At 41.5% G+C, this 27,614-nt stretch overlaps 2 protein-coding genes across 8 annotated transcripts in view; both read right to left on the reverse strand.

The window, feature by feature from the left end:
• LOC118770162 (myosin-binding protein C, slow-type-like) overlaps window positions 1-16,869 on the reverse strand; it is a 39,001-nt gene extending 22,132 nt beyond the window's left edge. For 4 of the 7 annotated variants that reach the window (XM_036517647.1, XM_036517646.1, XM_036517645.1 and 1 more), the window contains exons 1-11: window positions 16,642-16,869; window positions 12,635-12,661; window positions 11,396-11,455; window positions 9,317-10,054; window positions 6,739-6,789; window positions 5,736-5,777; window positions 3,535-3,576; window positions 2,274-2,387; window positions 1,449-1,597; window positions 390-507; window positions 219-270 (exon numbers count right to left, since the gene is read on the reverse strand). In XM_036517647.1, the coding sequence (XP_036373540.1) occupies window positions 219-270; window positions 390-507; window positions 1,449-1,597; window positions 2,274-2,387; window positions 3,535-3,576; window positions 5,736-5,777; window positions 6,739-6,789; window positions 9,317-10,054; window positions 11,396-11,455; window positions 12,635-12,661; window positions 16,642-16,663 (1,415 nt within the window). In that variant the 5' untranslated portion in view covers window positions 16,664-16,869. The remainder of the gene's footprint in view (window positions 1-218; window positions 271-389; window positions 508-1,448; window positions 1,598-2,273; window positions 2,388-3,534; window positions 3,577-5,735; window positions 5,778-6,738; window positions 6,790-9,316; window positions 10,055-11,395; window positions 11,456-12,634; window positions 12,662-16,641) is intronic. The other 3 variants (XM_036517649.1, XM_036517650.1, XM_036517651.1) reach the window with 3 other exon arrangements.
• An 8,084-nt stretch (window positions 16,870-24,953) lies between these two features.
• LOC118770653 (transcription factor Spi-C-like) lies at window positions 24,954-27,282 on the reverse strand. The gene is made up of 5 exons (XM_036518414.1): window positions 27,106-27,282; window positions 26,771-26,846; window positions 26,397-26,518; window positions 25,858-25,957; window positions 24,954-25,420 (listed from the first exon to the last, which is right to left on the reverse strand). The coding sequence occupies exons 1-5, from the start codon at window positions 27,106-27,108 to the stop codon at window positions 24,954-24,956; spliced, it is 768 nt and encodes a 255-aa protein (XP_036374307.1). The 5' UTR covers window positions 27,109-27,282.
• Window positions 27,283-27,614: the final 332 nt, after the last annotated feature.

A 27,614-nucleotide genomic window follows, 5' to 3' on the forward strand; every position in this document is an offset into this window, starting at 1 on the left:
CAGTAAATGGTTCCTACCAGTGGCATACAAGGGGAATGCTGCTTTGTTTATGTAGACAGACTTGTGCAGAATTCTATCAAATGCAATCAAACACAATTTTTAATGTATGTGTTTTAAGTATCGGAAAGGACTGCCCCTCATTTGATGGACTTCAGCTTCTTGAATGTTTATTATATGTCTGAAAATGATGCAGAGATAGCTGATGTGCATTCTGTTACCTCCTTTTGAAAGCTGATCGTATGTCAATACTTGGAGCAACTTCAGGAACCTCTGAAAGACATTAATACAGGTATTCATTATGTCAATGTGCCTATCATCACCCTATGTGGTGGAACTTAATGTTTACTATGCAATTGCAATGATACTGTGGACAGTAAAACAGAACACACCTATAACTTCTAAATCAAAGGAACAGCTGTCAAATTTGTCCTTGTAGGTGACCTCACATCTGTAATTCCCAGCGTAGTTCTCTTTGGCCTTCATGATGTGCATCTCAAATGTATGAACCTGCAGGTGATTATCAGGTACAGTATCAGCAGAATAGGAAGGAACTGGTACATCAACAGGACAGAAGGGAACAAATGTACAGAGTATAATAGCCTGAAGAATCCCACAAGAAGTGATTGTGAGATTGATTGTGGGATTGATTTTTGGCTACAGGCCAAAATACTTTGAAAGTCAGCTCTTGTCAAGAATAGATTGTGATCGAATTCAATTCATTTTTCTTAGAAATACTGCACTAGATATATGGTCTTTCACTGTTTTTGAGACTGCAGATGTCCATGTAGCAAATAATTAATGTTGCAGAAGTTTACAACTTCCTGCACACGCACTCCTTCTTACCACACATCAATACAAAGGCTATGAAGGTCTCTGAATTAACAGCAGCTCTTTCTTAAAATAGCTAGTAAGCGTTAACTTTATTGCACCTCTCAATGACAGAGACAGATATCATTCGTGTGACAAAGATAACAGTGGGGACAATGATGATGACACTTGTACCTAAAGACACTGTACTGAGTTCAGGAGAGTATTTAGTTTTGCCACTTCAGAGTCAAGTTTTCGTCCTGTGATGGGCTTTCCCAGCACCCAACACCTAATCCAGTATAATATAAGAATCAAGACATGCTCACTTTGACACTAGTTTTAATACTTTCAATTATGGTAGCACAGGGTCTGTATTCAGTATTGTAGCACTGTGTGACATATTCAATTATCTATCAATAGTTTTCTGTTCTGTTGTACTGTTGTGCTATACTGTTATTGGTGTGGCCAAATAAAATGCACTCCTGTACTTTTCATTTCAGTTTAACTGGAGAGTATCTGCCAAATAACTAAATGTGCAGTTTTTCTATGGGAGTGCGGTTGGGATTATACAGTGGTGCTATAGATGTACGTAACATGCTAGGGGGAATGAGTGAAACATTGGAAGACTTGGTTGGCCTAACCTTGGTGAAACGGTCAAAGGTCTCTTTCAGCTGTAGGTGCTTTCCTGTCTTGCTGGCCAGGTCCATCCACTTCCCTTTGAACCATTTGATGGTGGGCTTGCGCAACAGGTCTTTTGCCTCCACTTTGGCAACAAAGGTGATGTCTCCACCTTGCAAACATATAAAGTCATGCATCACTGCCTGACATCGGCGCCAATGACTGAAGCAAGCATAAGTGCAATCACCTGTCCCACATCAGAACAAATGCTCTAAGATCTCATTTTTTTCAGAAGTGACAGGAACATGATCTCTGCCTATCCAAGGGGTATCTGTTTGTTGAGGAAGTCATGGAATTTTCCTCTTGGGGCAAAAAGCTTTGGCACTCAAATTAGCTCCTTCAAAGAGCGGAGAGACTTCCAAGACTAACTCTGTCCAAATGAACTGTACCCATATGAACTCTTCCCAGATTACCTCTTCCACTGCCCAAATGAACCCTTGCTTGCCTTGATAATGTGGTCCTAGATTAATTATACCTGTATTTTCTCTCTAGAGATAAACTCTTCCCAGGTTCATTTTCTAGAGCATCGCTTCTCAAACCTCTCCTGGCGGCCCACTGTCCTGCGTATCTTCTATCTATCCTTGCTGCTTGATTAAATCAGGTGTGCTCAGCTAATCAAAAGTGCCACTGATGGGTTCAGTCAGGTAGGTAGAGCAAGGATAGACAGAAGATATGCAGGACAGTGGGCTGCCAGGAGTAGGATTGAGAAACACTGTTCTAGAGTATCCCTTCACACTAACTCTCATTAGATTAACCTCTCAGGTAAACTCTGTTGTAGAGGGACTCACCCACGGAAATGGAGCCACTCTGGGGTTTCTCAATGAGGAGAGTTGAGAGCTGGGTGTTGGTCTCTGGTGGTTTTTCCAGTTCCTCTGGAGGCTGCCCTTCTCCCAGGGACCAGACTGCTCATTCGGGAGAGACAGGCATACACACACACCACATTACCCAGAGACCACAAACCTCACCCAGGAGAAGGAAGCACACAACCTCTCTCTTCCCTCACCCTCACCCCACCTATGGCTGAAATTATTCCACTTCCTACCATGAAAAAGTGGAAAAAGCAAAGAGTGAAACTGAGAAGAAACAGAGATGCCATATCAGCCCCATCCTGTTGAAAATTCACAACATAGAGACATCACAAACACAAAATCTGAGGTTAAAATCCACCTCTAACACACTTCACTCATTTCATTAGAGGAAATTATGATGGTTTCATGGCGTGTATTACATATATTGTATACATTAAACATACAGATTATCCTCCTCAAAAAAGTTTAGAAAATCGTCTTTGATCCTTCCTGTTGCATTTGTTCAAGACCTCTTCCTGGTGTGAGAGAAATAAGCATCCATTTCTTTGTTGCATATCTGGAAAAAGACTTCACCTGCATCAAGCATTTCATTGGGACTTTCCTCTCCACTCTCTCCCTCCCTCTCAGTACTACCCTTACAGACTCCACTCTCAGGCCTTATCTGTGAGGTCCAACACTAATCTGGTATGGGTTATGTTTTACTGTTCACTTCTTTCATTTTCCCTTCTCATATGAAAAAGCACAGCTCTACAGAGACTAGGGTCTATATTCAGATTACCCACAAGGCACTTTGTCTTTAACTGAATAACAGCAAATGCCTTTTTTTTGCTTTTTACACAATGTTTTAACTCTTGTGGTCAATGACATTCGCAAAAATATTGTGTAAGGCACAAAGGAAACACTTGCTGCTACTCAATGTTAACAACAAAATGAATTGCACTCATGACTGAATTGAGACCAAGGTCTATCGTTTCCAAAAGCATCATAGCTTCCTACAAGCGACAGATAGAGAGACTGGACTATGACGTTTTTGGAAACTGTTCTTTTTCATTGAGAATGACCATTCTAGCTCAATGAACCCGGATGTGTTAGAACCATTCCGGCATGTTCCATTGGACTAGCTGTGCTGGGAAGATGAAAAGAGGGTTACTGACCCTGGGTATGTCCTTTCCAGCAGATAGCTCTTACTTAAGATAAGTAATCAGAAGCATAACCCTGATTATCATTATGACAATATTACCTGAGTCTTTCCTTCCCATGGCTGACTCAGGGACGTTATCATCTAAACGAAGAGAGAAATTTACAGCATATTATATGAAATAGTACTGTAAAGTCCACAGCAACACCTTTTGCACACAACTACACACTCAGGACCAGCATGCAATTACAGACAACTGCCTGCAAGCTCTGCCTTGTGGAATTCTGACATAATCTCTGAATAAACAAAGCTGTCAATCAATAACGCACATTCTACTAAAATAGTTTAATAAATTCAATTTGGAAAAGTTTTTCTATTCTTTCTATTCAAATTGTATCACTGGAAGGTAGCTAATCACAAGTCTCACAAAACAAACAATATTATTTGAGGCTATTTGTGATTTGTTCATTTATACAATTTTGTTAATGTACGCCTGGTTGCTAATTTGAAAATTTGCAATGGACTTGTAAGTTTAGAACATCAACGTTCTAAACTGCATTCAACATGCTAAACTGCTACCTAGGTATCTAACTATCATTGAAGATTCCGTCATAATGTGGAATAATTTTGTATTTGATTATATGACATGCCTTAAGTTGTTTGTGTTGTTACTAAAACCATCAAAAGTAGTTTTTTTTATACATGAAGGATACCAATGCAGCCACTGTCAATCGCTTCTTCACTTTCATATAATGATATAGCTAGACTCCTAAGCCTGTTTTTTATTTGCTATCTTAACTTAGTAGACTACTATGTTCCTGAGGATGCACCATATTATCCCGTGTTGCTGGGCAGGTAGCATAATTTGGCAGCAAATCTGATTGACATCACATTAGACTGAGTTCATCTTTTGCAATTTGCATTTCGTCTGTTGTTCCTGGCTGAAACTGAAACTTGAAGTACTATATTTGTGGCTGTTTCCATCCAGCTTAGCAATCCTGCTAGCTCTTTGTCTTGATGGTGCTAAACAATATTTTATCATTTACTTGCCATTGATTTGATCTTTTACATCGGCTTCCTCATTAGTCTACAGCAAATTATAGTAACATAATAAAATAGTTAACCATAACAAACTAACTGCAGTTTTATTATTAGTTACTTAGCTAGCTAGCTAGATAGGAAGCTAATTTTAGTTGGAAGTGACTGAGGTTTTGCGTGGAATAAAAAGTTCTTCCTAAAGGTGGCGTAGTCACTCATCTAAACTATTTTATAAACTCTAATGTAAACACATTGAAAAGTATTGCGGCTCACATTAACATATGCATTTTAGCTGCACAGTTGGATGTCAATGTTCTGAAGCCACCACTTCTATGTGGTTCTATGTACCACTGCACAGTCTGTGCATATGCATTAGCTAACATGCTATCATGCTGACAAATACAATGGTTCTACAGAATTTCATAAAATGAAGCAAAATCAAGCAGCATGTCGTCAAACAGCCTGGAAGAAACTGATTCATACATATGCCAGTGGGTCAGAGCAATTTTCCAGAAAACCTGAACTTCTCTTAGAATCACAGCGTTTGTAGTCTACATGCCGAAATCAGAGTTTTATCAAAGCAAAACGTTTAATAGTCTTCAAGCATTAGTGAAGAGGCTGCTTCGCAGCTTTGGAGTATTTGAAACAAATATGTTGGTGTATTATCAATGATACATGGGGATATTTGTATTTTTGTATCGTTGTTGATCTGTGTTATTTGTGCCTGTGGATCATAAATACATTGTTTGACACTTGCTGAGACTTATTTGTAATATTAGAATAATGAGACTAATGTTTCTTGGGGGAAAAATCAGACCAAACTAATACATTTCTGGGGCACAAAAGAAGTATTACTTGTTACATGTAATGCATTTCAAATTCAAGATTGAGCTCCTCTTATGAGTCATTGTCAGAATTCCTACAGACAGAGTTCAGACATATTCACATAAATAGACATTATATATGTCTGTTATTTATGTGTCCACAAATATAAAAATGTAGAACTTATAGTAGAAACAACGCTATTCAAAAAGACAGTGGAAAGTAACTGAAGACTTTTCTTAATAATTTTGTTAATAATAACATGATTGCTATTAATCATCTCCAATACTCAAGATGTAGTAGTATCACTGACTTCAAAATTCACACGTAAACTGCTAAAAATAAATGTCTCCGAAAATGTTTCCTATGATCAGGTATTTGTAGCTACATTAAAAGTTTTGTCAAAGCTGATACTATAGGATTAATGCAGAGATCTTCCTTACTAGGCAGCTCAATAGACAGTTTCTTGAGCGAATTGGCCTCCTCTGTGAAGAAAAGCACAGTATGAATGAACAGGTAAAAATCCTCAGATCTTTGAGATTGGCTCTTTGTGTCCCTGTGGACTGAACGTGTAGGGAAAAAAACACAAAACATTAAAATAAAAATGTAGAGCTAGTGCAGGTGGTTTGTAATAATAGCTTTCAGAGGAAAACACATGAATATGTTTCACAGATGTCAACCATTGAAATGTAATGACTAAATGAGATCACATAAATTTTTTTCTGTTCTTATTGCTTTTTATCACAATTGTGGTTACACCAGTGAGGTTGTATGAAAGTATTGACAATATGAAATAAACCTCAAGGTGAACTACAACAGTACAGAAATACATGTATAATATACATACATCTATACATACATCCCATGTATGCATTCTATATGTATACATATATTAGCAGTGTGATTTAGTATGTGTACCTTTATATGAATTTAACACCATATAAAGGTCCTGTTTGCTTGTAGGAATAAAGGTTGATATTGACATTGTGTACAGAAATATCACACATATGAAATGCATGTACTATACATATGTGTGTAATACACATAAGCATACATAGCATTTGATTAAAAGCTAATTGTATTGTCCAGTGCGGCAAACACCCTGAAACCAAGCTCTTGGCCTCCCTTTAAAATCATTGTTTTGTTTTTCTTGTCAGGCTGCCTGTCCTTGAGGAAGAAAAAGATTGGAAATGTTTTTGAGGACTTCTCGAAAAAAAAAAAAAAAGTATAATTGTTGTTTCATAAAGTAAAACAAAAAACCTTTAAGGATTGTTAAAAGCTGAATGCTCTCTGAGAATTGAGATACTGGTCATTGTCATGACTGAGGGTCTTTGGATTGTTTTTACAGTGTGGGACACTCCCAAACCACAGTGCACAGTGTTCTCCAGGGTGACAACCTCTGAGTGGAGGAGGGATTAGATGGAGGTCATGGACATGGTTACCAACCTGACGGGGGCTGCGGTGATGGAGTTCTGGCAGCAGCATCATCATCTTTATCTGCAATAAAGGTATGATTGACACACTGGCCGACGTGTCACAGAGCCCCACGCCATCACCGGCAAACCAACGGCAGCAAACACAAGACGTGACGTGTAAAACCCCCACGCGTGTTTGTGACATGGAAGCATGACTGGTGAGACCACACGTGTGCACACGACATGGAAACGTGGCGTACGAGACACGGTATGACAGTCATGGGAGACGCCTGTGAGGGATGCAGACCGTGATCAAGCCATGAATGAGAATCACGTGATGTCATGAAAATGTGTGGAATCACAGATAAGCACATTGTCCCCCAGGTGTTGAAGGAGTCTTTCTGTCATGGTAACAGAGGTTGACAGAGATGTTCCCAGAGCCAGAGCAGTAATTATGGCACTTCCGGCTTTGACCTATGAGACCAATGAGAAAATTGTCTTTGTAATGCGAAATTTCTCCTTCTGTAGTGATGCTAATGAGAGAGCTGGAGTCCAATACTGTGAGAAGCTCCAATGTCACCAGGGTGGGGTCTCCCAGTGACATCATTGAGATGTTGTGTTTTAGTGCCATGTTGTGTTTCTGTCACTCAAAAGGAAGTCCAAGCTTGCCAAGGTTGATCTACAGCTAGTTCAGTCCACGTGTAGAGAGGGACAATGTGCGTCTACACAAACACTTACACACGCACGCGCACACACACACACACACACACACACACACACACACACACATATACACAAATGGTTATGCCCAGTTTCAGACCTTCCTGGGGTGGGGGTTGGGGTGGGGATGGGGTTGGGGAAACCACCGGAATAACTGCTTCTGCTTCCTCCTTCTCTGAAGTCTCAGGTTGCACTGGTTGGGACAAGGCTCACACATGTTACACTCACCCTTCACATAGTTTAGACACCAAACAAGGAGCATTCACTGACACTGTGGGTTTCTCTCTCACGTAACATCTGTTCGGTTGACGTATGTGCTGACTTACCTCCCTCAGTAAACCCAAACACACCAGTTGTACTCCTATTATCGTCTGACTGAAAAAGCTGACCATTTCAAGGGTACAGCCTTGGCTGACGATGATTCTTCACTATATTTGTTTTTGTGTTTTTTTTTTCTGGCATTCATGTATAAAGTTAAAACTGAAAATCTAATGACGTCATAGAGAACAAGTTGTGGAAAAAGTATCCCTCTTGAAAAAATCTGCAAACGTTCTCTAATAGGGAGGACTACCCCAATGCAGAACAACCACAGCGCTAAGTGTAAAAACTGAAGAACACATAGAAACTGGGTCAAGTGATAATGATGCAGAGTGTTGCAAGAGAATGTAGCCTTAGAAGAAGCATTAAAAAGCATTGATAAGATGAGTATATTGCACTAACTACATTATTCAGTAAGCCAAGCGTAAGCTGACCCATGGCTCTTTGTAACAGAATGTCAAATGCATTGGACTTTTTTGTTCTAAGAACAAAGAAACACATACATGATTGTTAATTTATCATTCAACAAAAGTCCCTCAGTTCAGCAATCCATCACACATTTGACTTGATCTGTCTTAGTTGTGTAGTTATATACAATAGACACAGTTTGATGTCAGAATAAGAGCTAGTACCCATATTATGATTATCGAATATCGAATCATATTATGTTGTGAATTAACCTGACAAACATTATGACTGGGATAATCTAGAATTGAGAAAGCCAGGGCTGAAACTGGGAAATTGTATTGTGTGGTACCACTTCAGAAATCTGTCTTGGAGCCATACGCTGCTTCCACTGGTCACTGATGCTACCCTAAAAGGTTATACATCACTTACCATAACACAAATCACCTTTCTATCAGCTACCCAGCTATTTCCACACATTGTGCTTTTGTTGTTTGTAGTGGTAGCTGTTTGTGGATGGATTAAATAAACTCTCGTGCTCTTTCCAGAACTTAATAAATTCCTCTTATTCTGCATGTATTTATTTGGAACCCCTCTTTTAAAAGGGGATTGAATGGTTATTTTTCATTGGATGTTGATAGTCCCTTACTGCTTATAAAACCCTTTTTTGAACAGGAATTGGGAAAATTTCAGGACTCCTTCTTGTCCATTCAGAGCTTGTGTGGAACTCAAAAGAGCAGTTATTGTTTGTTGACAAAGGAACAATTTCAGCATTCACGTGACAAAGTTAAACAAGAACTCTGGTAAACCTCGGGCAAATTTGGAAGGTCAATTGAAAAAGCTAAATCTGGGCTAAAATTGAATGTGTGTACTACGTATTAGTCAGTTCTTCCCTTTGCAAGTCAACAAAGGAATGAAAAATATCCAAGGAACATCAGCGTCAACGTGAGATTGGATACTCTTCGCAAGCATAAATCCCATCCTCCAGCAACATTTTATAATTTAATGGCAGAGTCTCGTTTTATCAGAACCTTCACACTACAGTGCAGTCTTTAAAATACACAATCTGTTTTCAAAAATTTGAACTGAACTTGAGAGCCCTTGGTTGAACGTAAATAGTGCACAGAATGTTAATTGCTAGACTGCTGTCACTAGGCTTCACTTACCAGTGTTGGGAGTCTTCTCCTTCAGTTGACAGTCTACAGGCTCCTTCTGTTCTGTGTCTACAGCCTTCACAAGCTCCTTCAGCCCAGTGTCTACAGCCTTCACCGCCTTCACAGGCTCCTTCAGCCCAGTATGTACAGCCTTCACAGGCTTCTTCAGCCCAGCATGTACTGCCTTCACAGGCTCCTTCTTCTCTGTCTCTACAGCCTTCACAGGCTCCTTCTTCTCTGTCTCTACAGCCTTCACAGGCTCCTTCTGCTCTGTGTCTACACCATTCACAATATCTTTCAGCTCTGCGTCTACTGCCTTCACAGGTTCATTCAGCCCAGCGTCTACAGCCTTCACATGTTCCCCCTTTTCCTCTGTCTCCACACCATTCACAGGTGCTTTCAGTTCTGTGTCTACAACCTTCACTGGTTCGTTCAGCCCAACGTCTGTAGCCTCCACAGACACCGCCAGCTGTGTGTCTACAGGCTCCGCAGGGTCCTTTAGCTCAGTATCTGCCAGCTCCACCGTCTCGTGCTGCTCTGTGTTTACACCGTTCACAGGTTCTGTAATGTGTGTTTCTACAGCTTTCACAGGCTCCTTCTGCTCTGTATCTATAGTTGCCACAGGTTCATTCAGCCCAGCGTCTACAGCCTCCACAGACACCTCTTGTTCTGTGTCTACAGGCTCCACAGGCTCCTCCTGCTCTGTGTCTACAGGCTCCACAGGTGTCTTCTGGTCTGTTTCTACAGGTTCTGTATAGCAGACACAGCCCAGGGCTAAAGCAGAGCAGGCCTCAAACACAGCCACTACTGGCAAGCCATATAAAAACAGCCATCACTGTGCAAGCCACTGAAAGACAGGCACCAGTCTTGCGAACACAGTGTATGAGGTGCTGAGCTGCTAGATGGGATCCAACCATTAAATGTAGGAGCTGAGTGAATGTATGGACAAGTCCATGTGCTTTTTGTCCACAACATCATATCCATTATGACCTTACTCAGCCCAAATTCTAATCCCAGCAGGTTTGTTAAAAAGTGTGAACTTATCTAGGGTCGGTGCGTGTGCAAGTGCCTGGTCATCACATTAAGTAGGATCAAATCTGAATCTTTTTTTGATAGTGAAATTTTATTTTGTACAATAGAAACCATCACAATAAGGGGATGCTCCAAATCCATAGTTTTTAGGAATCAGCTGAATACTACTAACTGCCAGGAGGCTTTTTCAGCTTTTGCCAAAAGTTGATCTGCATAGGTCACACCACATCCTAAAGATTTGATTAAACCAATTTCTTGAAGGAAAAATTGAGGTATTCAGCTGAATTCTGATGCCAAATTCTAGATTCAGTACATTCCTGGTTCCAATCATTGAAATTCAGGATTCCATTGCTGGGATGTGTCCATGCAGGACAGCGAGTTAGAAAAACTTGTGAAACTCCTATCAGATACAATGTCAGAGCCCATCTAGTGGCTGAAGTAACCATCTGGTGAACTCTCTAGAAGCATAGAAGAATTTATTGTACCTCTCAGTGAGAACTTATTGCTAATCCAATTGGCAAGTAGGCCCACCTCATTGTGAGTGGTGTTTAGGGACTGAACCCCAAAAACCAATGTGTGTTGAACATGGGAAGTAAAAGCAAACTTCTCAGTTCATACTGTACTTTCAATGTAGATTATTCCCTGCTTATTTCTGCACTGCACCTCATACTGTCTACACACGTACATCTGTTAGGCACAATGTGGACCTACAAGGATGAGTAACAGCTTCTCAGCTCAGCAAGCACAAAGCTGTTAGAGGTAAGCACATGGAGAGGCAATGGAGGTGTGTGCTGTGTGTATTTGCTGTGTAGAAAGGAAAGGGTGAATTTGTAACTGAGACGGAGGTAAAAGAGTACTATTAAAACCAAACTATCACCAACAAGGAACTCAAGAGTGGACACACACACCCACACACACACACACAAACACACGTGACGTAGATTCTGTGAGTGAATTAGGAAGTGTAAGAGGGGGGACGTATAGATGGCGGTGGAGAAAGGGACGTGATAGGAGGGGGAAGTGGGAGGGAGGAGAACAGCACAGAGTGTATTCACCCACCTGGATGTGGAGGGATCTCAGCAGGGGCCAGAGCCTCACTACTGTCTGGGGCAACACTCTCTGAGCACACGACAAACACAGCTAGATCATGACTCCTGCTTTTTACGCCACAGATCCACAGCAAGAAGGCAGACGAACGTACGCGCTTGTAGACATGTTCCTAAGCCACAGACATTCTGTAGCTGTGAAACACGCTGGGCGGCTACAAATGGAACATTCTGGCTGTTTGATGGATGAAACTGACATACACAAACTCACAATGTTACAATGATGTGGGTCCTTGGTGGTATTCCAAATGTTATTAGAATTTCCATATGCTATAGGCATTTAACTGTGTCTCATAGCTTGTATATTGGAAAACAAGTATTACAGTATGTCCCATAGTAGTGGCAGAGGTATTTTAATAGACTGGAGATATGCTAATACAGTGTCTGGAGGAAGGTAGAAGGTATTGCAAAAAATGTGGTGCATGTAAAATTCTGTTTGTTTGGAAAACTTGGGTACATTCAGGTCTGACTAAACCTACTGATTGTATAGCAGTAGATTCAGGCGAAGATAAACCTCCAAGCCTCTCCACTCGCTTGAGACACAACACCCCGAAGGTCAACACTACCATCGACTCTTGATCACTGTTTGCGCGGTGTTCGAATGGGAGTGAAGGTGTCAGCTGAATCAACAGGCATGGATCAGCCATTTGGCCAGTGTAGTGGAAGGATTCTGACCGTCTGGCTGTGAGATCAGAGCCGCAGCACAGCCATCGCACACTAACCACTGAGGAAGCTTTCATATTTACACCGATACCACGGCTGCAATAACCATGTTTCCACATTTACACCAATGCCACTACTCATAACCACGTTTCCATATTTACACAAATGTCCCTTTTTCAGAAACATGGATACCAAACTGCATGTGGCAGTTCACATTACACATATACCAAGGCCAGGTCATCAACAGTTTTTTACACAGACTGCTTTCTAAGAAAGTATAATATGATGAAAGTGGCAGGTGGTGCAGTTAAATAAAACCAGGGCACACTTCCCAGCCAGTTTTATATGGGTGCTACAAATCCCACACTGTACCTCCACAGTCCCCATCCTGAACCAGGATCTTATTCAAAACCAAGACTTTATTCAATGCCCCCATCAACATTACATTGAGCCACATCTTCTAGCCTCTGACCCATCTAGTCCATGTTGGATGCAGGAATGGAGAGGACTGTGAATCATAGCCACTCACCTTGAGGTGAGGCGTTGGGCAGCTCATCTGGAAAAGAAAGTGAGATTTGTATAATCCACCAGTTTGCCTTGCATTGTAAATTAAACAAACATGTATGATTTAACATGTACTGAGGCAATAGGTACATTAATGTATGATTTTTCCCAACATGATGTCAGTCTGCTTGCCTGATAGCTACTGGACATTTCTACTTCATTTTAAGCATTTTATTAAATGTTTTTTCATATGTCGTTCTCAGTGTTATAGGTTTCTTGAATACCAGTGGTTAAACCCCAGTACCATTTGATATTACTTTTTGCTTATGTGTTCTTCCCTTGATGTCAATTTCAGTAAATAAATAGTTCAGTCATAATTCAGTCATTTGACCTTTTGTTTATCGCAATGATATCTGCAACCGTTAACTCTGTGTGTAATTTGCTGTATCACCCAGTTCACGTTACCCCTCAGGATTGCTTTCACTTATTTGTGTGTAGAACACTTTGACAGCCCTTGGTTTGTCTTCATAATTCTAATGGAAGATCACTATATTTTCTCTAGCCTTCCATCCTATCTCCTGCTCCAAAGTTATGTATTTAATACATATTTCTGGTTCAACCAAGCTGTCCTCACATCCAAATAGATCTCGGTTTCACCCCACATGGACAGAGCACCCTCAGCAGTGATAAGAAGACTTAATTCCAGGCCTTGCCAAACTATAGGGACCACACATCACCACGTGTTACAGTCCCCTATAGGGTGTAAAATTAGCCTTTATGTATTATAACTGGGTTAGTGAAGTAGGTCATAAGAGATGATTATAAAAGGTAAATTTAGCCTGGGCTTCAGAGAGAGTCATGCTAATGAAACGAGCACTCATTCACCCTTTGTTCTAAGCAGCCCACAGCTCAGTCATCTGGGTCCATTAGCCCAACAGAGCTGGGTAGTCTCTGTACATGTCATGGAGACATCAGCAAGAATTTTGAGAGAGTACACCTGTTTACAATATTTATATAAATGCCAACATTGATTGTTTTATGGCATAAAATCCTGATTATTGGCAAAGGAGGGAGGGAAGTGATAATGAGACTGAGAAAAGGCTCTTGAGTGAAAACTGTAAAGAAAATTAAAAGGCAATGAAGATTCATTTCCCCCATTTGGCATCTTTGTTCTTTTTTGTTGTATTGTCTTTCTATTTTTAGTTGGTTGTTTCCATTCAGAGAACTCCTGAGGGGGTGCTTTCAAAGATTGATTTATTTTACCCTTGTTCATGTGACTTGTCTCACTTGCTGTGCAGCCTGAATAAACACCTGTTGGCGGATGACTGGAGCAACAGCAGTCGTAAAGACCAAGCTGATATCCCAGTGGTGTTTATCTATGGGATAATTTATGGCCTGAAGTTTGGAATGTAAAGATTATGTTGTCTAAAATGTTGAGGTGGGGAGAGTGATGAGACACTGTGGTCATAAATACACAGAGGTGGGGGCATGGGCTGTTTCCCATCTCTGTAATCCGCTCCTCCAGGGAAAGCAGGTTTGAGTGGGAGAGGGCTATCACCGTGGCTTCACCAGTCCCCGGCAGAGGGTGTTTTGTGGGGAGTGTGTAAGGACCAGGGTTTAACATACTAATGGAGAGTGGGAGGGAGCTTAAAAGTCCGCTCATTCTGAACTATTCTCAGGCCCTGGAATCCCAGTCCCCAAGAGTCCCAAATTCATGGTCCATTTCTCATATCCAACTGTCTCAATAACAAAGAGGCTTTTTATAGAATTTGATCTGTGGTACTAACCAGTTCCGGACCTTCTTCCACAACAGCTGTCCAGTGCTTAATTACTGAGACCTTAACTTTCTGACAGTCATGCAGTCTTTTGTGTCTGTCCATAGCAGGTGGATGAGCATTCCTCTGTGACCTCTCTGAGGACTGGTCTCTGAGTGGATCATGCTTGTATTATTATGTCATAAACTAATCAGGACAGTTCAGTTGACCTTAATAAATGTTGCATAACTCCCAGTGCTATTTACCTCCCCACTTTAAACTACCCAACAGACTCAATGGTGTTTCACCCTTTCATTTTTCATATGAACAAACTAGAGAGGCTATTTTGCAGTGAATCACCTTTCTTGCATAAATCGTTATATCCTGAGTTCCATCTCCAGAACTGTGAGAAGTACCTGAGTTGAGATGCTGGACAGGACATTTTTTATAAGGATACAGTATTTTAGATAAAAACCCTAAATCTTTTAATAGGAACAGGAAGCAGTGTAGAGTGTTAGGTCTTCTTAGAGAGACCAAACTGTGCTGGCAGCCATTCAGACTCCATGAAAGGGAGGGAGCTCCTTCGTTGCATCCTCAACCATGGAGTGATGGCAGTTTAGGCGTGTGATTCGGGATATATCTGCATTCCAATTAAGGCTGCAATGACTGCATGACTGTGTCATTACTGATCTTGATATTTACAGGGAGCTGTTAAAATAACCAGCATCAAGCCAATCCCATGAGTCCCTGTCATGCCACCCCATAATCCCTTTTGTCCAGAGAAGGCAGGAATGTGAGGGGAGCCTTGTGTGCATTAGATTCCCGCCACAGTGGGGGTACTGCAGACAGGATAAGTCTGTATTGGAAAAAAAAAACTGTTTATATGAACAAAGCTGTTTTTTCTAGCTATTTCTGTCCCAGACCAAGCTGTCTGTCCATCCCCCCATGGGGCAGGAGTGGGTGGACAGGAAAGAGAACAGCAAGATCACAGGCTGTCATCAAACTCTGCTAACCCTGCTAACTGCTGGCCAGCAAACAAGCGACACCTGAGACTGCAGGATGAACTATGGAAGGGGTGCAAACACACATTATGAGTGACCAGGAGAATGGACAGCTGCCCCTGGGGTAGATGTGCCAGGAGGCGTGGGGGGGTGGTGTAGGTGGATAAGGAATTGCACCATCCAGCAGCAAAGTAAGACATCATTGCCCTAAACACATCCATCAGCCACAAGAATTGCACAACACGCTGCAGCTTCCACCAGAACTCCAGATATGCTTCTCCTAACAAAATACTTGCAGACACAGGCATACCCATTCCACTTTGCACTCACAGGCCAGTAGCTACACTGCTTTTCACTGTTGCAATTCATAGAGTGCACAGATTACACCAGTGCTTCTTTTCATTGCTGCAATCAAATAGCACAGCTACTCAACTCTTGAAACCGTACCCACAGCAACAGCTGCACTGTTTTTCAGCACTAAACTCACAGAGCACAGATAAACTGATCTTCAGCAGTGCTCATCACTGCAGCCACAACAACATTCCTACGCGAACACCATTCATGTATCAGGCTCCACTGGACGATACTATCACAGCGACACCTCTGTGACTGCTCACCGATGTGATGTTACAGGAGCAACTACATGTAGGATCTCAGTAGCACCTTTGACATCGCTCTTACATCTGATTATGTTCCCTGACAGGTTAGTGTCATAAAACCTATTAACGATGAATGCCATTAGGAAACAATACTAGTGTAACAATACTACAACCAGATTCCAGTTACCTGAAAGCAACAGGCAAGTCTTGCATCTCTGCTTTAGAGTCAGTGTGCTTCACAGGGTCATTGTTTGATAAACCAATGGACAGCTTCCCTCCTAAAGCTAATGTAATATTTTTGTTCCAAGCAATAATTAAAAGTTCCCAAACTTTTGATGCAGAGCCTGAAAGCTACAGTTTGCAGATAAACAGGATAAACTTATGTGATGATTCACCTTGCATCCCTTGTACTTTGAGAGATTACTGTCATTCCTTTTTCACATTCCTAAGAGCAGAAAACAAGAGTAGCTTCACATGAAAAACAAAATAAACAGATATTGTGTCACAGCTGATGCTTCCATCTGAGTTGGGTGGGATCTTTGTACCTCTAAATCACACTCCAGATGCCCTGGCATCCTCTTTGACCTTCAGGACATTTGGTAGTGAAGTAAAGTCTCTTTCCCAGAATTTCTTTCTGCCTTCTAACTCCAGGAAGAAGATGAGGAATGAGAGACTCACCTTTCTTAGTTGGCTCAGGCATTCTGAGCAGTGTCCTCAGACCAGCTGGAGTGGAGACGAGGCAGGGTGTGAGGGTAGAAAAGTGGAATCCTCAGACCAGGGGGACCAGAGACTCAGTAATGCGTATGTGTAAAACAGTGAGACCCCTAGACCAACAAGACCGAAGATGAGATGGGTTATGAGTGTAAAAATGTGTGACCCTCAGAACAGCAGACCTAGCAATGAGGTGGACACGCTTGTAGAACAGAACAGAGTGGGACTTTTGGCCAGTGAGTGACAGATCAGAGGGAGATGCTCTCCTCCTCTTTATAAAGAGACACTGCAGGCCCCTCCCCATGCCTGACAATGCGGGCCCACTCAGCTTTCACAACAGCACTCCATTAAAATGTGGGATTTCATGGAAGTGAGAACAGCAGGCAGCCAGGTTTGGAGTGCCAGGTCTCTTGACAGATCTTTTCCTTATGGGTAACATGGCCATGTCATGTTGTTACCATGTTATGTATTGGATTATTAAAAAAAACATTGTAACAGCTGGGATATCAGCTGTGGAGGGTTGGCATCTGTCAGACACCAAAAGGAAAGGATTTATTTTTGGGTTGGGCTTCCTTGGCTTTGGCTAAGAGCTTGAACTCACTTAACTAGAGCTGTAGGCATTGCACACTGTAATTAATTGTTCAAGTACAAGTTATTTCCCCAAGTTCACTCAAAATAACAAGACAAAAAGGGATCTCTTCAGTTTTGACTTTCACTGAAGGCCATTCACAGAATATGTATGATGATGTCATCACAGTGCAGCACCGCTTAAGGACACAGAGTGAAGTGGGTGTTAATGATGTCATCAAAGTGCTGCTCCACTAAAGGTGATGGAGTTCATTCACAGCATTGTTGGAATGTAATTTATGTAATGAGTTGCAGTGAACAGTCTTACAAATTACCTGTCTATATACCCATCTTTATGTACAGTTACAACTAGCTGCCATTCAGAATGGCAGAACAGGTTGTGCAATGTAAATATCTGTTTGAGGAAGATACTAACTGCAGTTTCCATCACCAGCATGTCCTTTGGGTTAGATTGGAACAGGTGCTTTTGATTAGAGGAACAATATACCTACCAAATATAGCATCATTGACAGCCTTTCACAAATGGATTCCAAATTCTAGTCTTGTTTTCTGATGTATCATTTAGATGTGAGAAATTTGTTTGGTTTCTTATCTATTAAATGCTTTCAGTTACTGCCCTCTATAAACCTGGTGCAATTTTTAGATTAATCTAAAGATCACAGAATGCAAATACAGTGCTCAGAATGGTGTATTCCACAAGTTTTGTTAAAATAGGGACCAGGTAAGTCCAAAATAAAGGAATTGCAGCCATATCATGCTTTGTGTAGGTTCTTTTCATGTTTTATAATTATCCATGCTCCATGTTATCAATAGTTGAATCATGAGTGAATGCACATTATTTTAGCAAAGATTCTAGCACTGGCCCCTTTTGTTCCTGACATAAAACTGCATAAACAGTAACAAAAAGTAGAAAGTAGAACCATGGCAGTGTCTTGAGCAGGTATTTTATGTGTTTTAGGTGTTTTATAGTCTAGTATTTTCAGTTACAGCATATCCCTCACCATCAGGGATTAATTTACACATAATTGGTGCACCTGCCTTCTTTGTACTGAACTGTCTGAAATGGGCAGCAGGCTCATCAGCTAATGAAGGATGTACTCTGAAGGAACCTAAGACCTGGCAGGAGTGACACCTGACCTCCTCTGTCACTATCCTTAATTGCCATAGTAGGTACACCCCCTGCCCACACAGGCTGTGAGCCAAGTTAGCTATAATACATGGGGCTCTGAATGAACTGAGTGTTTGTGGGTGGGGCTCTGACTGAAGGCAGCTATTGATTGACAGGTCATAAACTTCCTGCCAAGTGTGAGAGATCCATTTAATCCACCCGGGGTGTCGTCCAAGTGCAGCGAGCAGAACAGCCAGGCCACAACATGCTGAAGAGATTCCTGGACCCTGGATATGCCCCCTATACTTAGAAAGTCATTGTAAAGAGGGTTTGATTGTGAATTTGGAGATTGATGTTGTTGCTGAGTTCCTAATTGACTGTTTACCACTTTGGATGAGTGTTAAATCACTCCCTGGTTTTGTGTGAAGGTGTGAGAGTTCTGCTATCAAGGCTACAAGCTGTGAGATTTAATGGAAGAAGTTTGGTTAGTGCTTTCTGTCCCCACATATCAGGACAAGGTTGTCTGAGGGCTGACTAGAACTGAGGGTTGAATTAGAAATTCTACGGAACCCTGATTATTGATCTAAAATGTGCTATGTTTCTTTGACCGTAAAAAGGATGTATGACACCCTGATAATGCCATAGCAATAAATAACAATTAGAATCACTCAAGGACGCATGACATCTTTTGGGGAACCATCAGATAAGAACTGATTTCATTGTCAATCTCTGATCTCAGTCAATTGGCTGCCACAATCCCTGATAGAATTTACCTTGCAAATTTTCAAGATCCAAATCAGCACTGTAGTTATAGAATTACAGTGCTAGATTGTTGGTGTGTGTTGCCAGTAATCTTGAACAGTACAGTTAAATCTTGAAAATTCAAATGTTACTGGAGCTGGAGTGACTATAGGACAACAGGAAGCAACCTGATGAATGATGTTTTTTCAGTGAGGAAAAGGGAAGTTAGTGCACCTTCTGGTCCTGGAAAGCAGAGTTATCCAACAGGTTCTGCAGGGAGGACTGAAGTATGTGGCCTTTATTGGTAGTAGACACACAAAGCTCTGTCAGCCCATATATAACCCAGCCCGGGCTCCAGTAATAAATGCAGGGCTTAGACAGCATCAAGGGGGCCTGCAACAATGCCACACAAAACCATTTGGGAGAGACTGCAGTGGTCAAGGGCTCGCATCACATGGCAGGTTTAGCCATGAGGTCACTGCCCACAGCTGCTGTTCCACAAGGCAGATAGAGGGCCCTCTGAAGACCAGCAGCATCCCCTGCTGGTGAACAGACACAGACGAATGTTGATGTGGGTGACGTGAATCACACCCGTGCTCCATTGTATTCCTGTGGAAGAGTCCATTTTGCAAAAAGGATCAAGTTGCACAAATCATAAAAAAGCAATACATAGAAGACAATAGTACTAAAAACATACTACTTCTTCCTTTGAATAAAAAGGACCTAAAGTGTCATTCAGAATTAGAGTACCACCAGCAGTGGTGGCAAAATTTCCCCATACTGGTGACAGAAGCATCTGCTTTCGCAGAATAGCGCGATTACTGGAATGTAAAACCCCAGAAGCAAGTTTTTTGGGCTTTACGCTATGGAGAGGCTACAAGTGAATAGTATGTGGCTGCTACAAGCAAACCCCTCTTCTTTGCCAACAACCTGTTAACACTGAGTTTGGGTGACATCAAAGTTCAGGTATTCTGGCATCCTGGTGCCTGACCTCACTGGAACATCCTTCCTCCTCCAAGTCCTCAAAATATGCAGCACATTCTCAGAAAGCACGTCTCTCTTAATCCCAGGTTTATTTTGCTTTCAGCGCAGCACTGCTGTCCCATAAACATAATGACAGCATTAGACTCATGCATTAGCTCACCATGGAATCAGTCCTATGACACTACAGCACTGTAATCAGATCAGCTTATTGTTGTCTGTTTTTGCCGTGGCCTATCTCTTTGCTCACAGTGTTCCTGAAATAGGAGCTGGGAGTGCATGCGGGGAACTCAGCTTTGCCATGATACATTAGCATTGTTGTTCACTACAGCTGTGGCACAAAGGCAAATCCTCCCTAACACACCAACAGCACCTGACCCCTCTCATACATTTGGACAGGCTCTTATAACCTCAGGCCTGACCGCTCCGTAAGCAGGAGGCTCTAATAATATGTGTTCTGGTCAGTCTGTTGTAGAGACGGTGTAGAGGGATGCAGGGTCTGATGTTGTATACTAAACCTCTGTTCTCTTTCAAATCACAATCAACAAACCTTTTCAGCTCCTCTTCTTCAATCATCTTACCTGCTGTACACCTACACAGCACTCATGTGGCAAACTGGGGCAGACCTAAACCACAGCTTTTTCACATATGGACCAGAGTGCGTTCCACATAGAAAATTCCATCTCTGTCATTGTTGAGGCTGCTACTGTTCTTATTTGCTGGCTCACGATGAACAATCTTGAATGGGCGTGGTCTAAAACAGACTATCCATAGTTAGCTTGGGAATGTGAACAGCACTGACCTCTTGTTACCAACTGGCACCTCCTACATGGAGGACAGAAGGAAAGCATGAGCCAAATATCTGGACAAAATAGAATGTGTATGTCATAAGCGCTCATCAGTGGTACCCATAATTGTGGAAATGTTTACCCCAACTGTTAATCTAAACTGGACTCAATAATGCTGAGTAATTTCATTATAAGGATGATTGCTTGACAGGTGATTTATGCTTCAAATTTTTCAGGAGAATGCAAATGCATCACAGACATGGCAGAGCCCTCCACCAGCTGAAGAACCTTTGTGCTTATTTTATTTTTGCAGGGCAGCAGGTGGCTGTATGTCGCAACCACGAAAACTGTTATTTCCCACCCGTTGTTCCATGGCGAAAGTTTCATTGAAGTCATGACAATATTCATCATCAATTAATCATTGCAGCGGTCTTGCAGCTGACTGCATAGCTGTTTGCATTATTACAAAATGTGGGAGGTGTGCAACAACCAGCGCGAACCCCTAGTTGATCTGGCTGTTAAGGTTGCATGCCATGTCATTTTCTTGTTACAGTTGTTCTGACTGCAAGAAGTATATATCAGCACAATCGACATGTTTATTTAGAACATCATAAAGGGTGAGGGACTTTAAAAAAGAAATTAACGTTCAGGAAAGAGTTCAACACTAAACTGCTGAACAAATGTTTCTGCCAATCTGACAATCCCAGTTTGACTTTCCTACTCTGTTGTTAACGTTAAACTACTTTTAGTCAGGTTACAGTGATGAATAGCAATGTGAGAGATGCAAGCAGAAGGCATGGCCAACAGAATTATAACCCGGGCGTCAGGCTATGGCAATGCTGAGGGTTATAGCGATGCCTGACACTTTGGCACATGTCCCTCATAAATAAACCACGTAGTGCGGAAAGGTCTTTGCCGAGATAAACATTACAAAGTGGAAAATACACAGAAGATGAAATCGATAGCTATTTTTATTATTCTGGGGTCATATAGCTTGACCTTGTGAGAATGCACTATAACTTTAATAGCAAGCTGCATTCACTTAGGTGGAGTTGCCAATTCAAGTAGCTCTTCTATAGAAGGTACTGCTCTAGGATCAATGATGGAGACAACTAGTGATACAAGGGGCTGTTTGATCATGTGTGGGTGTGATGTTCATCCTCAAACACTCTGGGAAACCTTATTCATTATGTTATTGATAAAACTAATCATCTGACATGAAACCTAAAATGTCCTTAAAAGGTAAGTTATAAGATATTAAACATTTAAAATGAATGTTTTATTGGTGAAACAGACTTTTATGCTTAGCATAACTGGTATGCTAATGTAATTCTTAATTCTTATCAAGTTTATTGCTTCAATGTTGCTAACTAGAAACAGCAATCAATCAGTAATTCAAGTTTAACATTTAAGTGCAGTCCGTTCAATTGGAGACAGTTTCAATATGGCTATGCAAAACACGTAAAATATGTCTAGATAACAGACAAGCCATAACTTCCCTGTAACATCGTGTGCAAGGTCCATTGGGGTGATAACTGATGTGAAATACTAACTGCCCTGTCATAGTGTACATTTTTCAAGATAATTCTTGGATGTTATAAAAGTTAAGAGAGTGTACAGTCTTAGGATAGGCAAAGGCAAAAGATTTTTACAGTGTTGCATATTTCATATCCTAACCCAAGTTTATTAAAACTTGCATAATGTTACACAAATGTTTTGTGCTGGAACAGGATTAAATTATACATTTTAAATATTAAATATTAAATATTTGTTGCATGTACAAAGATGAAAAAATCAGTCAAAAGAATGTGGTAAAATGTGTGTGGCCCATATCATAATTAGTAATGTTACTGGCCAAACAAGTGTCTCACAGGTCTGCCTATTTCATTTTCTGTAACTGCTGCTAATCCCAATAAGTAGCGGCTTACAATTTAGACAAAAATATAGGAAAATCTTGTTAAAGAATGATCTTTTCTTTCCTGTAGAAATTGACCACTGCATTGCATCATATTCTAAGAATATTCTAAGAAAAGTGGTATGATATTCTGTAGGACGTAACAGATACTGTTTTGTAAAACGATTACGGAAAATAAAAGAGTAAGCTTGAATTTAGGGGGTAATAATTTGTATTTTATTGCTTTTTCTTTACGGTAGTTAGATCATTGCATATACAGTCATTTTAACTTATTATCAATTCAATGGCCAGGATCTTTCCAGTGAGGTGGTGAGGATGGTCCATGAGTGCCTTCCATAACTGTCATCTTCAAACACACTGGAAGGCTCTATCTATCTGAACATTGCTGCAGACATCATTAGTGAAGTCAGCGTAATGCTAATTCCATTTATATGCCAATGATATGGACCCTTATGTTAATCAAAGCATAACTGTGTTCTCAGTATTAAATCCAGTAGCAAAACATGGCAAGTCTCCTATGAGATCTTCGGTACCCCTCTGGCCCTCCCACACTGCAAGGTATCATTATCACTGTCACCATAAGGGGTGCTGTTGGATTTACTTCTATGAGACGCTGAAAGCAGCACATACACCTTTGGTCACTATTCAGTCAGACTTTAATCGTACTTGTAATCCTCTCCTAACCTATAAATTCATTACAATCTGTGGTTCATGCTGTATATGGCTACACCCATTGGCTTCTGGTCTGGTCTGTAGTGTAGTTCTGTAGTGATTGGCAGAAACAAGGAAGGAAAGGCATGTGTCTTAAATGGCTCATGATCACTTATACAATCTACACATCATCTCCCCACAGGGGCACAGGAATTTAGGGCTGAATCAGAGACACAAAAAACTGGGAGAAAATCAGCTGAACTCAGATAATGTAAGCAGTGGTACAATACATTAGATAGATAGACACTAACAGCTCACAAAATGTACATTGGATTATCTTACCACATGAATTCAACATATAATAAAGTCCACACCTACAAACAGACAAAATGAATCTGTCAGTGATCAACTCTGTTAGTGTCCAGCTTCGTTTTTTGACAACATTCAAGAAAACTACATATACATATAGAGCACTGATTCTCAATCCTGCTCCTGGGGCCCCCCTGCTCTGCACGTTTTCCATCTTTCCCTGCTCTACCTACCTGACTGAACTCATCAGTGGCACTTTTGTTTAGCTGAGCACACCTGATTTAATCAAGAGCATGTTAGTCATTTCAATCAGGTGTATTCAGAGCAAGGATAGATAGAAGATATGCAGGACAGGGAGGCTCCAGGAGTAGGATTGAGAAACACTGATATAGAGGATTGCTTTGCAGAAAATATATTTACAGAAACTCTTTTGTGTTAACTTGCTAGCAATCAGTTTTCAATAGTTTTGCCATTATGTTAGACAAACTGATATAAAAACATTGGTTCTCTTGAAACACAGAATGCATCCATTTTAAAATACAAAAATACAACTGGAAAGGCAAGAAAATATAACAAACAGTATTACCTGGGCAGAGGGAATTGATATCTGCACATGTGAGCTTTTAATATTTCACAGTCATAACCTTGAAACTCTAACATCACTAGCAACACTGTGCTAAACAATCACGCCTCTCTAACAGTGTCATCATCAAGAACCTTATCCCTGCATTAGACAGTAACACTCTCCCAACAGTGACATCATAAAGAACACTGTCTCGGTGTTAAATAGTCACACACCTTCCAGAAAGTGACATTACCAGAGACACTGTCTCAGTGTTACACACCAACACCTCCCAAACAGTGACATCATCAGAAACATTCTCTCTCTTAAATAGTCCCATTTCTCTGACAGTAACATTATCAGGAACACTATCTCAGTGTTTAACAGTCACACCTCGCTGACAGTGATATCATCTGAAATACTGTCTCAGCATTCAGTAGTCACTCCCTTCTGACTCTGAGCTGGAGATCTTCACAGTCTCTCTGAACATTACTCGATTAGAGGAACCACTATAACACAACACACAGCTAACACTGTACCCTTGTCATAACCCACTAATTCTATGCATAATGCACACTACATTTTTTTTTTTTCATTCCATGTATGTATGTCCTTTTTTACAGAGACTGAGTGGACTCAGGCCTTTGTAGCGCTGGGGTGTGAGAGGGTACAGGAGAGGTCATACTCCCCATGGCAGGGGAAGTGTCCATACCAGTTGTGCCAGTCAGGAGTAGCTGTAGTAGTGTTGTAGAAACTCTGCTCAGCAGGGATATACTGGTGGAAGACCGTCTCCCGCGGGGCCTGCCCGGGGGTGTGGCTCAGCCTCTGCAGGATCATGGGGTTGAACTGGTAGGTGAGCTTGCGGCGGACCTTGATGATCTCGCCGGTGCGGCTGTAGTTGCGGAGGGCCCGCGCCATCTTCTGGTAGGTCATGGTCTTGCGGTTGCCCTTGCGCGTGCCCCAGCACTCCGCCAGCTTCTCCTTGTTCTTGGAGACGAAGTGGAAGGTGCCGCTGCTGCGGTCGGCCCACTGGATGGAGTCGGCCATGTTGGCGTCGTGCAGGGCCTCGTGCAGGTACTCGTAAAGGCGCAGTTTCTTGCGGCCTGCGTGTGGGAGAACAAACCCACAATGCACCACTCTGACTTTGATCAAACACCACTCTAGTTTTGTACTATATACCCTACATTGTTCCTTAGAGACTAGCAGACTGGCTGTGTGTGATGGTGACTGAGGATCATTACATGTGTCGTATAAGTGTTTCTTAGCTTGGGGTATGTGAGTATTAATTCAAGAAAGATACAGACAACAATTGTTACAGTATCTTTCATGAATTAATAACATATTCAGTCTTATTTGAATCCACAAATATAAAGTAACTGTTCTAAAACACAAATCTGTATGGTAAAAAAAAACCTTATGTAAAAATATTTTTAATATATGTCTTATTCATCCAATTTATAAGGCATGATCTATGGGTACTTGGGATGTAACAATATTTTAAAATTGGCTGTAGCCAAAAAAGGTTGAGAACCCCACTCACCTTTCCCACTCCGCTGTGGGGGGAACATGGAGCAGACCTGCAGGACACCTGGGGATGTGGATGGGGTGAGAGGGACTTCTGGAACATTGTGGACCCAGCCCTAGGGACCAATGAGGGAATGGTCAGGTAATACACATCCACACTGATGACACAACGGTATATATCACAGGTAAAACACCTCACAGGTGCTATATACAGTACATATAAAACTATGGACACATCACCTGAAAACAAACTCGGGCAAGTTTACTCACACCATAAGCATATAAAATCTTGCAGGCAAACACTTATGCACACATTGCAAGCTTATGCATAGCTCAGAAATACAGTCTGACAGGTACATACATGTCACGGAATGTACTCTCTGACAGGCACGTTCATATCACAGACATGTATGATCTGACATTTATGCACGCTGAAAGACAGATAGGCGAGGCACATCTCAGGTGCACACACTCGGACAGGTGTCAGGACAGACGCGTATATATACATTGAGAGGAGACGGGTGGTTGCAGGTGCAGGTAGGAGGTGATACTTACAGCTTGCTCATTGCAGTCGTACATGGGGCCCGGCACATCCGGGACAGGGGTTAGGGGGTAACAGGGGACACCTGCCCGCACAGATGGCAACTGACTGCCCAGAGTCTCATAGTATTTAAACTCTGTTAGGATGGAAATACATACATTATCTCTCAGCTGTATCTTCACCATGTGGGGGCGGGGGAGAAGCTCATCATGAGAGAAGTAAGGAGGAAATACATGAAAGCAATATCAGAGTCCTGAAGGGGGATCATGTTACAGACTGAACACATGCACAAAACACAAATCAAGGGACGACAGACCCGATTTTGTGAGCAAGGAACTGTCATTGTGATGGTATTTGTTTGTAGCGTACAGACGTTTACGTGAGTTACCTGTCTCAAAGTGTGGGTCGTCAGAGTGCCGTTGAATCACATCAATAGCATCTTGGAAGTCCTGGCTCAGGAAGTCCTGAGGAGAATATTGATACAATTAATACAATTTATTAAGGACAATGAGTTATACATTTCTTAATTTTTATAAAGACATTGTGGTCAAATAGTTGAAATTATGCCATGCTGTAAGAGGAAGAATCTGCTACATCTATTCTGAATGAAGCTGTATAGGTGAACTCAAGTCACAGATAATGGTCACTGATACAACAGATACGCTTGAATTATTAATTTAATCATTAATAATACCTAAATGAAATAAAATCGCAGTAACTCACCATTTTGCTTGTCTCCAAACAAACTAAAATTGATACAGTTGACCAGATAATATTTAGCCAGGGGAAACACAGATATATTTGGCCAAGTAAATTACTGGTATATTTGGTCAGGTAGAGTGCAGGTATACCTGGTCAGGTAGAGGGGAGGTATATATAGTGTGCACACCTGATTTTCTCAGTCCCTCCTAACGAATGATGTGTCAGATAAAGACGTGGGTCCATTTAAATGAGTTAACGTCCCCTCCTCCAGGCAGAGTCGGTAAAGTGGCAAACTTCTCTTTTTGTAAATGAAAATCAGATAGTGCTCGTTCAGTCATCTCAGTATAGGCCCGCGCAGCTGCTCAAACAAAGCCCCTGATCGTGTCCTCTCCTCCTGGAGCGCTGCGGACCCAGGCCCTCACGTTTGCAACTCTGTGCGGATTCCATCCAGCACATTCTGAGACAAGTCAATGTGACAAAAAAAATCTGACCATCGGTTTCCGTGTATGAGTTTTCTTCCGCTCGCTGTC

This window comes from Megalops cyprinoides, chromosome 23, assembly GCF_013368585.1.
Source record: "Megalops cyprinoides isolate fMegCyp1 chromosome 23, fMegCyp1.pri, whole genome shotgun sequence".
NCBI classification, from domain to species: domain Eukaryota; kingdom Metazoa; phylum Chordata; class Actinopteri; order Elopiformes; family Megalopidae; genus Megalops; species Megalops cyprinoides.

Excerpts from the sequence above, each read along its gene's own strand:
- LOC118770653 (XM_036518414.1), bottom strand. Across the intron at positions 26,519-26,770 it reads CGACCCACACTTTGAGACAG|AGTTTAAATACTATGAGACT; the intron begins GTAACTCACGTA and ends CCATCCTAACAG. Across the intron at positions 25,958-26,396 it reads ACGACTGCAATGAGCAAGCT|GGCTGGGTCCACAATGTTCC; the intron begins GTAAGTATCACC and ends ATTGGTCCCTAG.